The sequence below is a fragment of the Lycium ferocissimum genome, chromosome 1 (assembly GCF_029784015.1).
Source record: "Lycium ferocissimum isolate CSIRO_LF1 chromosome 1, AGI_CSIRO_Lferr_CH_V1, whole genome shotgun sequence".
In the NCBI taxonomy this organism is placed as follows: domain Eukaryota; kingdom Viridiplantae; phylum Streptophyta; class Magnoliopsida; order Solanales; family Solanaceae; genus Lycium; species Lycium ferocissimum.
In genome coordinates, this window is record NC_081342.1 from 64808779 (window position 1) to 64824939 (window position 16161).

Here is a 16161-nt window from a genome sequence, read left to right on the forward strand (position 1 = left end):
CAATGTTAGTATATAATGTAAGTCCTTTCTAACTGATTTTTTAGGTTGCGTTATATTATATGTTTTCTATAATGACAGATTAAATCACTTTGATGGAGTGAAAAGGAAAGCCTCCCAACAATTGAAAGTATCTAGTTGAAATTTGTTAGTTTTGTTAAATTCTATGTACTACTATTAGTGCAGAAAAATATTTACACAATCAGATAACTCATAAGATAATATTGTACGTAAATCTTCATGAAACACTTCAACTAAAACCAAGGTACATTTTTTTTTGTATAAGATATGGGGTAACATATACTAAATCCAAAAAAGCATGAAAAATTAACCTAAATAATCGCACACTTAACAGTTAAAACTAAAAAAAGACTGTGAATGTGTAATATGTGCATAATCGTGATTCGTGTATATTCTGTATAATATGTGTATAATCGTGTATTCATTATTTACTAGGAAAAGTAAATAATGAATCCGGCCGGCTATTTGTGTAAAGAAAAAACATTATAGTCTTCTATGCTCGTTCTCTTGCAGATCACCAACAGCTGATTTGCCTTGTCAATGGCTTCTCTGAAGCTTGCCATCCTTCCCAGAATATTTACCTGTATTATTTTTTAAAAAACAAACTAAACTTCTCCTTGTTGTGAATCTTAATCTTGCAGACTTGATTGTACTAAACCACTACATAATCATTGAATCTAAGGTAGATTTTTTCATTCGGAAAATTTCCTAAAGCGATACATCCTAACTATTAAAACCTTCCATAAGAGTTGCACAACATTTTCAAGAATCTCACTAGCGTTTGCGGTATGTGGCACAATAGTATGGTACCATCACTACTATAGATGGATTTGTTTATAGTGCCACAACGTCGACCATTTTCTATTAGTCTAAGTGGCAAAGAAGAAGAAAAATAAAACATGTATAAGTTGGAGGAAGGTAATAATGAAAAGAAAGGGAAGTAAATATATACTCACAATGGGATTATGCTATAGGCAAATGTTCCATTGTCGATGAGTTCAAACTTATATGTATCACCTACTTTGACACCGTTTGCTTCTCTGAACTGTTGCCACCCCTTGGTAATTGCAAAGTGATGTCCCATTGTTCCTAGCTGCACCGGCCATGATCTCTGTTTCTCATCTCTGAGAATCATCTGACAACGTCTATTCATCACGCCATTTGATTTTGCAAAAGGCGATGGAAGATACTGCTCAAGTTTATCACCATATGTAGATCAATGTCGCGTTATCACACGGAAAAAAAAAATACTGAAGATCTTAAGCATTAAGGGCTTATCTAAAGTAAATTCAAATTACTTACGAGAACATTTCTGCTGATATAATAAGGCTTAATAGTAGAAATAAATTGGCGGTTAGCATTAGCAATTATCAAAGCAGATGCATTTGCTTCTTTCCTTCGGGCTGAAACTCTTTTAGCATCCAAATTAGGCTTTTTTCCTTCAGGCTGAAGTGATGCATTTGCTCTCAAATCTAATTTAAATTGAAACAAAAATGTCAGAACTGAAACTAAAGACGAATTTCAAACCAAAAGTAGCCAGTTGAAGTAGTAAAGAGTGTTATTGTCACAACTCAGAAAGAAAATAATGTTCAAGTGGAGAAGAGATAACGGAATTTCGGAAGGGCTAATTCACTCTTGATAGTAGTAAAGAGCCCAAAAATCTTGAGATTACTTTTTATGACCGAGAAATCTCCAAGGACCAGTGGTGCACGGTTCGAAACTAGGTGGGTAATGGCTCGTCCCTCTACCCTTCTCCACTTAAAAATCTTGAGATTGTTTTACAGAAGCATTTATCACTGCAGATTGATTTGAAAATTTAGAGGGAAAAAGACCAAAAGGAAAGAAGCCTCGTTAACAACTGTGTGTTTACCCCGATTAATCAAAGATAACGCAAAAACACCCCTTGTAAAGTAGCATTTGTTAATTACACAAATGCTACTTTTAAGTCAACGAAGTTCATGAATCTACCAATTTGTTAGTTACTATTTTGTATAGTAAAACTAATTTTAAGTCCACGAAGTTCATAAATCTACCAATTTCAAATTCTCTTGTACTTCAGTTAAGATCTTAACTAAAATTAATTCTAACTACTTGCCAAAACAGAGCTGCTGATGATATAAGGTTCTTAACAGTAGAATGAAACAACGCCAAGAACCGAAAAATGGAGATGATTTACACCAAAAGAACATTACAGAAGCGAAACAGAATTGTTATCGTCATAATTCAAAAAGAAAATAAATATCAAGGGGATAAACGAAAGAGATCAAAGAAGAATTATGGAAGGACTAATTCAACTCTAATGGTAGTGATGAGTAACAAAAAAGACTGTCAGAAGAGCATTTCTCACTGGAGATCACAATGAAATGATCCTGGTTAACTGTTAAAACTGTGGAATCTAAGGTAAATTTTTTCGTTTGGAAATTTCCTAAAGCAATATATCCTGACTATTAAAAACTTTATAGAGTTAAAAAACATTTTCAAGAAGGAACCCCTAAACTTGACACAATTTATTCCGTGCACACTACATAAACATTGAAATCTAAGGTAGATTTTTTCGTTCGGAAATTTTTCTAAAGTGATACATCCTGACTATTGAAACCTTTCAATAGAGTTACGTAACATTTTCAAGAATCTCACTAGCACTTGCAGTATGTGGCACAATACTATGGTACCAATTCTGAGGATACTTTAGCCTCGACTCTCAGTGGAAATGGAAAATTCTCTACCAAATACAGCTCTTTATTAATCATATTGACTCTCCTGAACATCAATAGGAATTTCTACTAGATCTGGGGTCTTAAATACCCCAATAAAATAAAGTTCTTTTTTTTGGGTGATGAATCATGACAGACTTGCCACAAGCTCCTACCTTAACTCTATTAGCATCACCATCCCCAACAGCCCTGAGAATGTGAACCACATTTTCTTTGATTGTTTATTTGCTAAGAACTAAGACCAGATGAGTTTTTGTTTAACCCATTTCGACCAGCCCATATCCGACTCGACCCGCCCATTTGCCACTCCTAGCTCTGACCAAGATCTAAGGCCCAACCTGATCTATAATAATCATAACTGGGACAGCACATGGAAAGAAATCCAGAATGCCCCCTACAACAATCTTCTCCTTTGGGACGACCTCATTCCTTTCTGTTTTTGGCACATCTGGTTAGCTAGGAACAATAATCTATTCAACAAAAAGAGGGACCCCATTTTCCTTAGCCACACTATCGCTAAGGCTGCTGAGTACAACCTCCTAACTTGCAAAGATGACAGGAATCAGCAAATCCCCTCATACATGTCAAATGGGAGCCCCATGAGAGGGACATGCATAAGCTAAAAACTGATGGCGCATGCTTAGGAAATCCTGGGACGGGAGGCATAGGAGGGGTCATAAGAAATAGTAATGGGGATTGGATTGTTGGTTTCATGAAATGCTTCCCACATGCTACTAACACTCTCACAGAGCTTCTGGCCACGTACAGGGATTAAAAATTGCTCGTGAAAACAACCTAACTCCTTTGAAAGTGGCTACTGACTCATCCAAAGCAATAAGGATGGTAAATGAAGGACATGGTACTTATAACCCTTTAATTAATGAATGCAAGTTGGTGATACAAGCATTGGGGAGTCCAGAATCAACCATACTTTCCGGAAGCAGAACCAAGTTGTTGACCTACTGGCCAAAGAGGGCGCAAGAAAGAAAGTTTTTTTTTGGGAAGGGCATGAATTTTGGTAGTTCCTCTGCTATTTGCCGCTAATGCAGTCTGAGCAGACATCCTAGGAACTTTTTTGGAAGTTTTGTAAAAATATCTAATTTGAATGTGCGGGGACACATCTTCTTTCTCTGACGGGAACAATGCTCCCCCTAATGTGTAATTTCAACAATTTAGGTTTTTATATATATTATCTATCCAGTTAACCAAAAAGGAAAAATTAAAAAAATTGGAACATGTATAAGTTGGAGGAAGGCAGTGAAAAGAAAGGGAAGTAAACATATACTCACTATGGAAATATGCTATAGGTGATTTGCCATTGTCGATGAGTTCAAACTTATAGGTATCTCCTACTTGGACATCATTTGCTTCTCTGAACTGTCGCCATCCCCTGGTAATTGTAATGTGATGTACCATTGGTACTAGCTGCACTGACCATGATTTATGTTTCTCATCTCTGAGAATCATCTCACAACGTCTATTCACCAAGCCATTTAATTTTGCAAAAGCTGATGGAAGATACTGCTCAAGTTTATCAAAATATGCAGATCAATGCCGCGATATCACAAAAAAAAAAAAAAAAAAAAAAAAGAAGAAGAAGACAGAGAAACTAATACTGAAGATTTTAACCATTAAGGGCTTATCTAAAGTTAATTCAAATTACTTACGAGAATATTTCTGCTGATGGAATAAGGCTTAATAGTAGAAATAAATTGGCGCTTAGCATTAGCAAATATCGAAGCAGATGCATTTGCTTCTTTCCTTCGGGCTGAAACTCTTTTAGCATCCAAATTAGGCTTCTTTCCTTCGCGCTGAAGTGATGCATTTGCTCTCAAACCTAGTTTTTAAATTGAAACAAAAATGTCAGAACTGAAACTGAAGACGAATTTAAAACCAAAAGTAGCAAGTTGAAGTAGTAAAGAGTTGTTATTGTCACAACTCAGAAAGAAAATAGTGCTCAAGGGGAGAAGAGATGACGGAATTTCAGAAGGGCTAATACACTCTTGATAGTAGTAAAGAGCCCAAAAATCTTGAGATTGTTTTCTTCGTTTTTATGAGTGAGAAATCTCCGGCGGCCAGCAGTGCACGGTTCGAAACTAGGTCGATAATGGCCCGCCTTCTACTCTTCTCCACTTAAAAATCTTAAAATAAGGCAACACACCCCTCGAAAAGTAGCATTTGTTAATTACACAAAATGTCATGTCAAAGATTTGAAAAGAATACTTCACGAACAAAAGAACTTATTAGTAGTTCAACATTATAGAACTGTCATGAAGGCTATCATTCCTACTATATGCAGCTTTTTTGTATAATGAAACTACTTTGAAGTGTACGAAGTTCATGAATCCACCAATTTCAAATTATCTTCTAATATCAGTAAAGATCTTAACTAAAATTAAGAGCTGCTGATAGAAAGGATATTAATAGTAGAACGAAACAACAATGCCAACCGGAAAATGAAGATGATTTAAAACCAAAAGAATTAATAAAGCAAAACAAAATTGTTATCTTCATAATTCCAAAAGAAAATAAATATCAAGGGGATAAAAGAAAGAGATCAAAAAGAACTATGAAAGAACTGATTCAACTGCCAATGGCAATGGTAGTGATGAGTAACAAAAGAGATTGTTTCACACAAGTACTTCTCACTGGAGATTGATCTTGAAAATCTTTCAAGGGGGTAAAATCATGATGAAATAATCCTGGTTAACAACTATATTCAAGAATCTCACTAGCATGATACCATCACTATTCCACAACGTCTACCACTTTCTAATAGCCTTAGGTGGCAAAGAATGAGAAAATGAAACATGTATAAGGTGGAGGAACATAATGGAAATAAAGGGAATTAAACATATACTCACAATGGAAATACGCTATAGGTAACGTTCCATTGTCAATGAGTTCAAACTTATAAGTATCTCCTAATTGGACACAATTTGCTTCTCTGAACTGTCGCCATCCCCTGGTAATTGCAAACTGAGGTCCCACTGGTCCTATCTGCACTGACCATGATCTCTGTTTCTCATCTCTGAGAATCATCTCACAATGTCTCATCAAGCCATTTGATCTTGCAAAAGCCAATGGAAGATGCTGCTCAAGTTTATCCAAACATGTAAATCAATGCCGTGTTATCACAAAAAAGAGAATGTACTACTGTATTCTTAAATATTAAGGGCTTAACTCAAATGACTTTAAATTAAATAAAAACAGAAAAATTAAAGTTAATTCAAATTACTTACAAAATAAGGTCTGCTGATGGAATAAGCCATAATACTAGAAACAAATTGACTGTTAGCATTAGCAGATGTTGAAGCAGGTATATTTGCTTCTTTCCTTCGGGCTGAAACACTTTTAGCATCCAAATTAGGCTTCTTTCCTTCGGGCTGAAGTGATGCGTTTGCTCTCAAATCTAGTTTTTAAATTGAAACAACAATGTCAGAACTGAGACAAAAGACGAATTTAAAATTATGAGGATAGAAGCAGTTAAAAGAGACTAAAATAACTGGACGGATCGCATAAAGAAAAGTAATACTATCATTTCATCATATTATGATTTAAAGAAAGAAATTGATAAAAAGTGGAAGATGGACGAAATTTAAGAGAAGGAATCAGATGAGAAACTTGCCGTAAAATCTCCAACAACAACACCCAGCGAAATCCCACAAAGCGGGGTCCGGGGAGGGTAGATTGTATGCAGACCTTACCCCTACCTTGGGAGGTAGAGAGGTTGTTTCTGGTAGACCCTCGGCACAAGAACAAGCAATTTAAAGCTGTATACATAATATAATCAATGGCAAAATATTATAGAGCTTGATAAAGCTGACTGGAAAAAAAAAAAAAAAAAAAAAGGCCGTAACTAACACAAAATAATACAATAATTGAAGAACAAAGAACAACAGATAATACAAGTAACAAAAATCGAAGGACAAAGAACTACAAGAATAAAGGTTACTAGTATGAAAGGATAGTACTCGACTACTTACTAACTTTCTACCCTAATCCGCGTCCTCCATAACCTCCTATCTAAGGTCATGTCCTTGCTAAGCTGGACCTGCGCCATGTCCTGTCTAATCACCTATCCCCAATACTTCTTCAGCCTACCTCTGCCTTTTAGAAAACCGTCCATAGCCAACCTCTCACACCTCCGCACTGGGGCATCCATGCATCTCCTCTGCACATGCCTGAATCATCTGAGACTCGCTTCCCGCATCTTATCCTCCACCGACTCCATTCCCACCTTGTCCTGGATCTCTTCATTTCTAATCCTACCTCTCCTATTATACCCACACATTCATCGTAACATCCTCATTTCCGCAACTTTCATCTTCAGAACGTGAGTGTTCTTGACTGGCCAACACTCCGCCCTATACAACAGCGTCAGTCTAACCACCACCCTGTAGAACTTGCCTTTAAGTTTTGGGGGCACCTTTTTATCACACAAAACCCCATATGCGAGCCTTTATTTCATCCGCCCTACCCCAATACGATGTGTGACATCATCATTAGTCTCTCCATTTCTTTGGATAATAGACCCAAGATACTTGAAACTTCTTTTTTGTTGAATGGCCTGGTCACCAAGCCTCACTTCCATGCCAGCCTCATGCGTTACATTACTGAACTTGCACTTCATATACTCTGTCTTGCTTGTACTCAATCTGAGCCCTTTAGACTCCAGAGTCCGTTTCCAAACCTCCAGCTTAGCGTTGACTCCACTAAAAGTCTCGTCAATCAAAACTATGTCATCCGTGAATAACATACACCATGACACCTCACCTTGAATTTGCCGCGTCAGTCCATCCATAACTAAGGCAAATTGGAAAGAACTAAGAGCTGATCCCTGATGTAACCCCATCACCATCGAAAGTGCTCTGAATCACCTCCTACTGTCTTTACCCTGGTCTTGGCTTCATCATACATGTCCTTGATAGCCCTACCTCTAGCCTCCAAGCATCGTCATAGAATCTCCCTTGGAACTTTGCCGTATGCCTTTTCCATGTTGATAACGTCCAAATCCACTCCTCAAAGAAAAAGTGTATATGGCCGTCACAATATAATTCATCCAACTATGAGTCGGGGTCGAATCCACAGGGAACAATATAAAGGCGATTTAAATAAGGAATTATCACCAACTAAGCTAAGCCAAACACTTTTTTAACATTTGATTTTTGGTTTAACAACTAACAAAGATAAAACTAACTAGAAAGCGGGTAAAATGATCAATGACCACAAGTATGGATACAAAGGAAATTACGCTCAAGTAACGATCCAATGTATTTCACGATTTTACAACTAAGAGTGTGTTTATGCTAATTAGATAATGATTTCTAAAATCTCATTGAAAGTCTTCCAATCAATTCAATGAATTTCACTCTAAGCTTTTCCAAGCCTTAGAGTGTGATATCACGCACAATCAATATAATCTCAAGTAACTATTCTATTCCTAGCTCAAGTTATTAGATGGGTTTTAAAGCTCAAATTCTTGTTAATTAATTTTTCCCAACCTCAATTTTCCTCTTCCGAGTTCAAATCAAAGTAAATGGGCGGGTCTTAGGGTTGGCTAATCCCTTAAGAAACATTAAAGAACAAGATTAATTAAAACAACATTAACTCACTTCATTAGCAATAAAAATCATTCAATATATATAAGTAAAAAAAGAGTTTCATCCAACACTTTAATCATAGAATATTTCCATAAGCAAGATTCAAGTGAAGAAAATAAGTACTACACACTTAGATATTCATTACAAAGCAAGGAATCAAAGAAATGGAGAAAAGTTTAAGAAAGTTCTCAACCCAAATCTTCAAATCTTCAACCCCAAAGTTTGGTGTAAAAACCCTAGCCTCCAAAAATGTGTTTTCTACTAAAGATGTCTCTCCAAGGAGCTGTGGTCGAGTTTTATTTGGTTTGGGATAACAAAATCGTGAAATTCCAAAACTGCCTGAATTTGCCCAAAATTACTTCATCGCGATCGCAGGAAGGTCCCACGCGATCGTGCGAAGTATGACACGCGTGCGATCGCAATTGCGCGAGTCGACATCGCGATCGCGAAGGGTATTTCGGCGGCAGAAATTCCAGTTCTTCATTTCAGCTCTTTTTGCCTCGCTTTCACTTGGTTTGATCCTAATTCTCTTCATGACTCGATGCACCTGAAATAGCAAAGAATACACACCAAGCAATACACACAATCATAGCCTCATATCCTAGATAAAGGACACAAAAACCAAAGCAAAAAGGCTATAATAAGTGGTAAATTCGCCACTTATTAACACCCCAACTTAAAGTCTTTGCTTGTCCTCAAGCAAATCAAAAACCAAAATCTTAATGAGGATCCATCAATACAAGCATAGGTAGTACTACTATCATTTTCAAAGCACATTCTTCAACTAAGCACAACTCTCATGGCTTTGGTTGGTACCAACAATTAGGCTACAAGCATGTGAACTTTAACCAAATAACTCTCTCATTTCAAAATACAATTTCCAGAATGCAATGGAGGTTCAAAACAATCAAGCATCAACACTCAAGCCTCAATAAGTGACTCACAACCACTAGCTTACTAGATATGCTCACTTGACTCAACTCGAAATTTGTCAACCTCACCAATCTTTCATAATCCATATGCCCTCGCAAGAAAGAAAGTCCCAAAATCACTATATTCACAACAACAACACGAGGGACATATACATAAAGTCACTCACACTCAACAAAGAAATTCTAGTGCTAACAAATATCACACCATAAGCTTGTCCTTATTTTCATTCATCACTAACTCAAGAACATTCGGTTGGAGATCATATAGGGACTTTTTAAGCTTGTAACGTAAGCTTAGGGAAGGGTAGGTTAACTATTTGGGATACAAGTGATTACGCCCTCCTTGAACAATACACAATATCTTTTGTCCACTTTCCTCTTCATTTCAAAACATCACTCCTTCCTTTGCATACTAGTTTCCCAAATTATTCCAACTTCTTTTTGTGCAACCATTTTCTTGATTTCTAATATTTTTGTTCTTTTCCAATTCCTTTTTCACACAGATACATTTTTTTGCACAAAAAGTCTGCAACCTTTTTGTATTTTTTTCTTTTCAAATTTCCGTCATTTCTTTTGACTTTTCCATAACACCAACCTTCACCACTTCTCAAGCAACATTAACACCCCCAATGTAGGCTTTTGGCCTCAAATTCACAATTTAATGTTCAAGGAGGGAAAGGTTCAAAAGAGAGAATTTCATCAAAAAGGGTAAAAGCTCATAATGTGGCAATCAAAGAAAAGGTCATAGGCTGAAATGGGGTTACTAGTAAATATTATTTATGCAATGGTAGGCTAAAGAGGCTTTTTCAAAAATCAAAAAGATAGCCCAAGGTCATCTCTCCAACCAACATAGCCAAAATTGGCATTGAATGACTAACCGGGCAAGTTCTAGATGATAAAAGTAAGCACAAGAATTGTTCAACAAACACTCACCACACATGGCATATGAACTGGTCAAAATAGATGAATTTCACTTCCTATGCAAGAATAAATAGACCAACATCTCATCATCCCAATTAAACTCATCCAGTAAGTAAAGAGTCACAAAATGAGCCAAAAAGCGCCACAAAGATCACTCTCCATGCATCTTGCTTTTCATTTCACTAAAAAAAAATCGGAGTGGTATGCTCAATTGAACTCTTCACATGCAAGAGACTACTCTATTAGTACCAAACAAGCCACAAGTTTCCACAGTTTGCTCAACGGAGAACCTACACCTAAACTACTAAGACTAATAAAGAAACTACTACAGAAAAATAAAAATAATAAAAGAGAGTAATCCACAACTACACCAATTATCACAAAACAAGCCCAACAATATCCATACATAACATAAAAGCCCGGCAAGGGCACAAATCAAGCATAAACAAAATATAATGTGCCACTACATGCCACCTCCAACTAAAAACATTGCAGTGTCCTCACTGCACAATATCAAAACAAAACATAAACCAGTTTGAGGGACTCCCTGAAGTCTGCATCAGACTAACCGACAACAGGAGAGGCTAATCGCTATGACATGTGCATCACTCAGAGCTGGAGCTACTAGGCTCGGATAGGACAATGTCGTCCTCATCTACATCATCATCCTGTGCTCCACAGAACTATCGCAGTGTGCTCATGAGCTTTGTTAGCAACTTGCTCTTTTTCTTTTCATGCTCTCTTTGCTTCTTCTGTCTCCTCTCAATCTTTCTCAGTCTTTCTTTGATGTGTTGCTGCTCCTGCACAACACTCAATAAGGTCGGAACATTCGATCCAGACAGAAGTGTAGAAGAGCCCTCTCTAGTTGGGCCCGAAGGGAGACCAGCCACAAGCTGGCGAATATGTGTGTCCATATCATGGACTTGAGTGGAGATGTATCTAAATGGCATGGCACCATCTCGAATTGGTTCCATGGGCTCTACAGCTGCAGTCGAACCAGTTGTCTCACCAGTAGAGTCAGGGAACTGACCAAATAATGGAGATGTCACATCAATTTTCCTTTTCTTCTGTGAATTCCCTGCCGCTCTTTTCTTCAACGGATGAATCGGCTTCTCGGGACCCTTCTCCCTATCACCATCCTTTTTTATTACCCCATCTTGCTGGCATAGATATGTGATCAAGGATGGAAAGAATAGGCTCTTGGTTCTCTCCATGACCACCTCATGAATCTCTTGCACAATGAACTGGCCAACATCAACCGGCAACCCATCCATAACTGCACAAATTATTCTAGCCCTCTCAAGTGTCACCTCTGTCTCGTTCTTTGACGGCAGGACTCGAGCACACAAAATGGAAAGCCATGTCCTGGTTTCAGCAGTAAACTCAGAGGACTCAATCTTCAAATTGTTGGCTATCCACTTTGGCATTTCCCCCCCGTGCAGATTTGTTACAAACCATTTTGTACCCAACTCTTTGCCCCTTGCCCTATGCACATCATTGTCCCCATTTGGAAGGTTGTAATGTGCATTTATTCTCTCTGAATCAAATCGGACTTGCTTGCCTCGGACCGTGACGACTAAGTCATTGGAAAAGTCGCTCTCAGTTGCGTTAGCATAAAATTCACGGACAATTGTGTAGTTGGCTTTGATTGGTTCCGCAGCAAAGCACATCCAACCACTCGTCATCAACCTTCCATAGAAATCAGGCCATCTTGCTTTAAGATTATCCAAGACGATGCCTCTTTCCTGGTAATGTTCTTCGCCAAATTTTTGTTGAACCACCGGGTACATTTTGGCGACTTGAATGTTTCTTGGTCAAAGTACTCTTTTTTGGCCACTTGGTCGACATTTTCTTGAACATTTTCATTTGATACCGAAGCCATTTTCAAGCTCAAAGTACCTACAAAATGAGTAAACATGTCAAACACTTATATGGGCATCTAAAGCAATGCATTATGAAGCAGTTAGGCTAAAGAAATGGGTCAGAAAGCTTTCGGGAAAGTCTGTGCGAAGCTACTGTCAGATTCTTTCCTGATTATTGTGTTTTTGAAGACCTTCATACAGGGAAGAAGATTGGCAGTGGTAGATTGCATGATGGCTTATATTTGATCGATGGAACTCGAGACTCTGGTCAGGCCTTTTTTGTAGGAAATAAGGATGTCAACCGAGAAATAATACAGTGGCATAGACGGTTGGGGCACCCATCTTTTTTTGCTTTAATTATACCCCAGTTTATTTTCTAGAACTGAGTTTGAATCTTTGTCTTGTGATGCATGTGAATATGCCAAGCACACTAAAAACTCTTATCCTCTGAGTGACAATAAAAGCACAATTCCCTTTTCGACTATTCATTCTGATGTCTGGGGTCCTACTCAAACACTTTCTTTGTCTGGTAGTCGATGGTTTGTTACTTTTATCATTATTGCACTACAATGACATGGGTATATCTGTTAAAAGCCAAAAGTGGAGTTTTCTCCTGTTTTCAGTCATTTCATAAGATGATTTGTACTCGGTTTGAGGCTAAGATAAAGATATTTCGAACTGACAATGACACAAAATACATGGATAAAACTTTTGGAGCTTACTTGGAGTCTTTTAGGATAATCCATCAAACTAGTTTCCTTATACTAGTGCACAAAATGGAGTTGCTGAAAGAAAAAATAGGCATTTGTTAGAAGTAGCAAGATCCCTTTTGTTTACCATGAATCTGCCGAAGCCTTATCGGGGATGCCATTCTAGTAGCTGTCTACCTCATCAATAGAATGCCACTTAAAACTCTTAATTTTTAGAGTCCTTTAGAAGCTTTAAAGTGTAAAAAGGACTGTACTGTTCCTCCAAAGATATTTGGGTGTGTTTGCTTTGTTCACACTAGTAACTTTGGGAAACTTGAACCTAGAGCTCTTAAATGTGTCTTTATTGGATATTCTCCAACACAGAAAGGGTACAAATATTATCACCCTCCTTCTAGGAGATTCTTTGTCAGCATGGATGTTATCTTTTGGGAATCTGAGCCCTATTTCAAAGATTACACCATAACTTCTTTAGGGGGAGAATTATAAGGAAGAAGAGATGATTTTTCCTAGTTCCATTGTTGAAACTACGGCCACAAGGGAAAGTGAAATTGGAGAAAGAATTCAGAGGGAGATTGTTGAAACTACCGCCACAAGTGAAAGTGAAATTGAGAAAGAATTCGGGGGAAGATCGGGCGTTTGGATAGGCGATTTGATAACTTACTCGAGAGAAATAAAGCGAAGAAGCCATCATGCAACCCGCCGAAGCCGAACCTTCTTCTTCTCGGCGAGTTATCTATATTTCTTAATGAGTTAGATTTGCCTATCGCGCGGTGAAAGGAGTCGATCTTACACTAAACACCCTTTATCTAACTTTTTTCCTATAATTCTTTGTCTCCCTCCTATGAGCCTTTGCCTTGTCTATTTCTTCGTGCTTATTCCCGTAATCGAGGGAAGCTTTGCAGATTCTAAATGGAAGCAAGCTATGATGGAAGAAATGAAGGCCTTATCAAAGAATGAGACTTGGGAACTTGTCGCATCACCACCAGACAAGAAGTTGGTTGGTTGCAAATGGGTCTTCACTATAAAACAGAACGTTGATGGTTCCATTGAAAGATTCAAAGCAAGATTGGCGGCTAAAGGATTCACTCAGACTTAATAGAGTGGATTATCAAGAGACATTTGCTCCTGTTGCAACAATGAACACTATTAGAATTCTTCTGTCTTGTGTAGCTAATCTGGACTGGGACTTACAACAGTTTGATATGAAGAATGCATTTCTTCATGGAGACTTAGAAGAAGAGGTGTACATGGAGATTCCTCCTGGTTTTGGTACTGAACAAAGTCAAGGAAAGGTGACTGAAAAAAGCCTTGTACGGATTGAAGCAATCTCCCAGAGCTTGGTTTGACAGATTCTATAAAGCAATGATCTCCTTTGGTTGCCAACAAAGCAATGCGGATCACACCCTCTTTATAAGACATTACAAGGGTAAACTCACTCTTCTCATAGTTTATGTTGATGACATAGTAATGACAGGAGATGACAAGAGGAGATGACCCGATTGAAGAAGTTGTTGGCGGAGGAATTTGAGATCAAGGATCTAGGAAAACTGCAGTAATTCTTGGGAATTCAAGTTGCTAGATCAAAAAGAGGAATCTTTATTTCTCAAAGAAAGTATATTCTGGATCCCTTGAAAGAAACAGGTATGATAGGTTGCAAAACAGCAGAATCACCCATTGAAAGCAATCACAAACTACAAGGCGGAGTTGGAAAGTCAGTTGACAAAGAGAGATATCAGAGGCTAGTTGGAAGACTCATTTATCCCTCTCACACTAGACCAGACATAGCCTATTCAGTCAACTGTAAGTCGGTTTATCACGATCCTCGAGAGATCCTCATATGTGTTGTCTTTCACATTTTCGGTATCTAAAGTCCGCTCCAGAAAGGGCTACTTTTACTCAAGACATGGTCACCTCCAAATAGAAGCCTTTACGACGCGGATTGGGGTGGATCTCTAGATAACGAAGGTCTACATCCGGTTCTTGTACACTCGTGGGAGGAAACTTGGTCACTTGGAGAAGGTAGCAAAGTGTAGTTGCTAAATCAAGTGCGGAGCGAATATAGCGTGGCCCGTGGTGTTTGTGAACTTTTGTGGTTGCAAAAGATACTAGAAGAATTGAGATTGTCTGAAAAAAGGAAACTTTCCTTGTATTGTGACAACGCCGCTACAATCAGTATAGCTCGAAATCCAGTCCAAAGATGACCAAACAAAGCATGTTGAAATTGATCGACACTTCATCAAAGAAAAAGTCACGGGTGGTGTCATGAGTTTGTTCCATGTGTCATCGGAAAAACAATTAGCTGATGTGTTTACCAAAGGCCTCAACAAACGGACTTTTCATACACTGGTTTGCAAGTTGGGCATGTGCGACATCTTTGCACCAACTTGAGGGGGAGTGTTGATTTGGTATTAATGATTAAGATTAAGATGTTGATTTGATATTGATGATTAAGATTGATAGCTTAATTATAGGAATATATTGTATTAATGTAATTGACTAGGAATTGATTGTGTAATATTGTCTTTCCTTATTTAGTCTTAAAACTCATGTATAAGTACCCATTCTTATGGGTTGTATAATTATTCATACAAGAAGCCTTTTCTTCTTGCTAAAAATCTTCATACCCAAAATAAAATAAGGTAAGAGTTTATAAAATTGAAAACAAATAAAAGAGAGCTGAAATAGAGACCAAATTACCAAACCTTGTGATGTGAAATTCTTGCAAGTATGATTGATTTCCTCTTCTCCTTCATTAACTCCTTCCGAGTCTGTTCATACTCTCTCTCACACTTATTTGAACCAAAGATGGAAACTTCAAACTCCATTTCTCCTTCATGTCTAAAAACCAAGCAATCTCCCAACTGTAAGTCATGATCCTCTGCAAATTTTCCCCAACCCTCTTCTAATAACCGTCCGTTCACTTTTACTATCCACTTATTACCTCCTTCTCAATATTGCATGTTCTTGATTACATCCATTCAGATACTTGGAAAAAGCTATTGGTATTTTCTGCAAAATAATGATACATACTAGTAAGTGTTTAAAAACATTTCAATAGACAAAATATAAAGAGTTTAATAGTACTCCTTCGTCCAAACTTATGCGACACATTTCGACTTTCATGATTCAAACAAGTCTTTCTTTGATTGTAATTATTTCATCTATCTTTTAAATATTTTGAATTGTCAATCACTGTGACTTATAGTGTTTTCGACATAGTTTCCAAATATATGTAAACTTGAAGATTCCGGCCTGAATTCACGGTCAAAATTAAACTTTTGACTCTCAAAATCCGAACGTGTTACAGAGGAAGTAGTATATATATCACACTCGAAGAAGCTTATGTAAGTACTGATTGAAGCTACAGTCAAATATTCCCTCCGTCCCAAAAAGATTTTTTT

The 16161-nt window shown here is 37.6% G+C and overlaps 1 protein-coding gene across 1 annotated transcript; it reads right to left on the reverse strand.

Annotated features, from left to right (window-relative positions):
• Nucleotides 1-353: 353 nt before the first annotated feature.
• On the reverse strand, nt 354-15507 carry LOC132057379 (B3 domain-containing protein REM17-like). The gene is made up of 8 exons (XM_059449965.1): nt 15463-15507; nt 5975-6144; nt 5597-5825; nt 4400-4569; nt 4022-4253; nt 1321-1490; nt 975-1207; nt 354-599 (listed from the first exon to the last, which is right to left on the reverse strand). The coding sequence occupies exons 2-8, from the start codon at nt 6002-6004 to the stop codon at nt 596-598; spliced, it is 1068 nt and encodes a 355-aa protein (XP_059305948.1). The 5' UTR covers nt 6005-6144; nt 15463-15507; the 3' UTR covers nt 354-595.
• Between the last annotated feature and the right edge of the window lie 654 nt (nt 15508-16161).

Bases quoted from the DNA above. Each gene is read 5' to 3' on its own strand.
- LOC132057379 (XM_059449965.1), bottom strand. From the start codon at position 6,004: ATGGCTTATTCCATCAGCAGACCTTATTTT. The intron at 4,570-5,596 runs GTGAGTATATGT...TTTAAAAACTAG, and splicing joins ACCTATAGCGTATTTCCATT to GTTTGAGAGCAAATGCATCA. The intron at 1,208-1,320 runs GTAAGTAATTTG...AAACTTGAGCAG, and splicing joins ATATCAGCAGAAATGTTCTC to TATCTTCCATCGCCTTTTGC.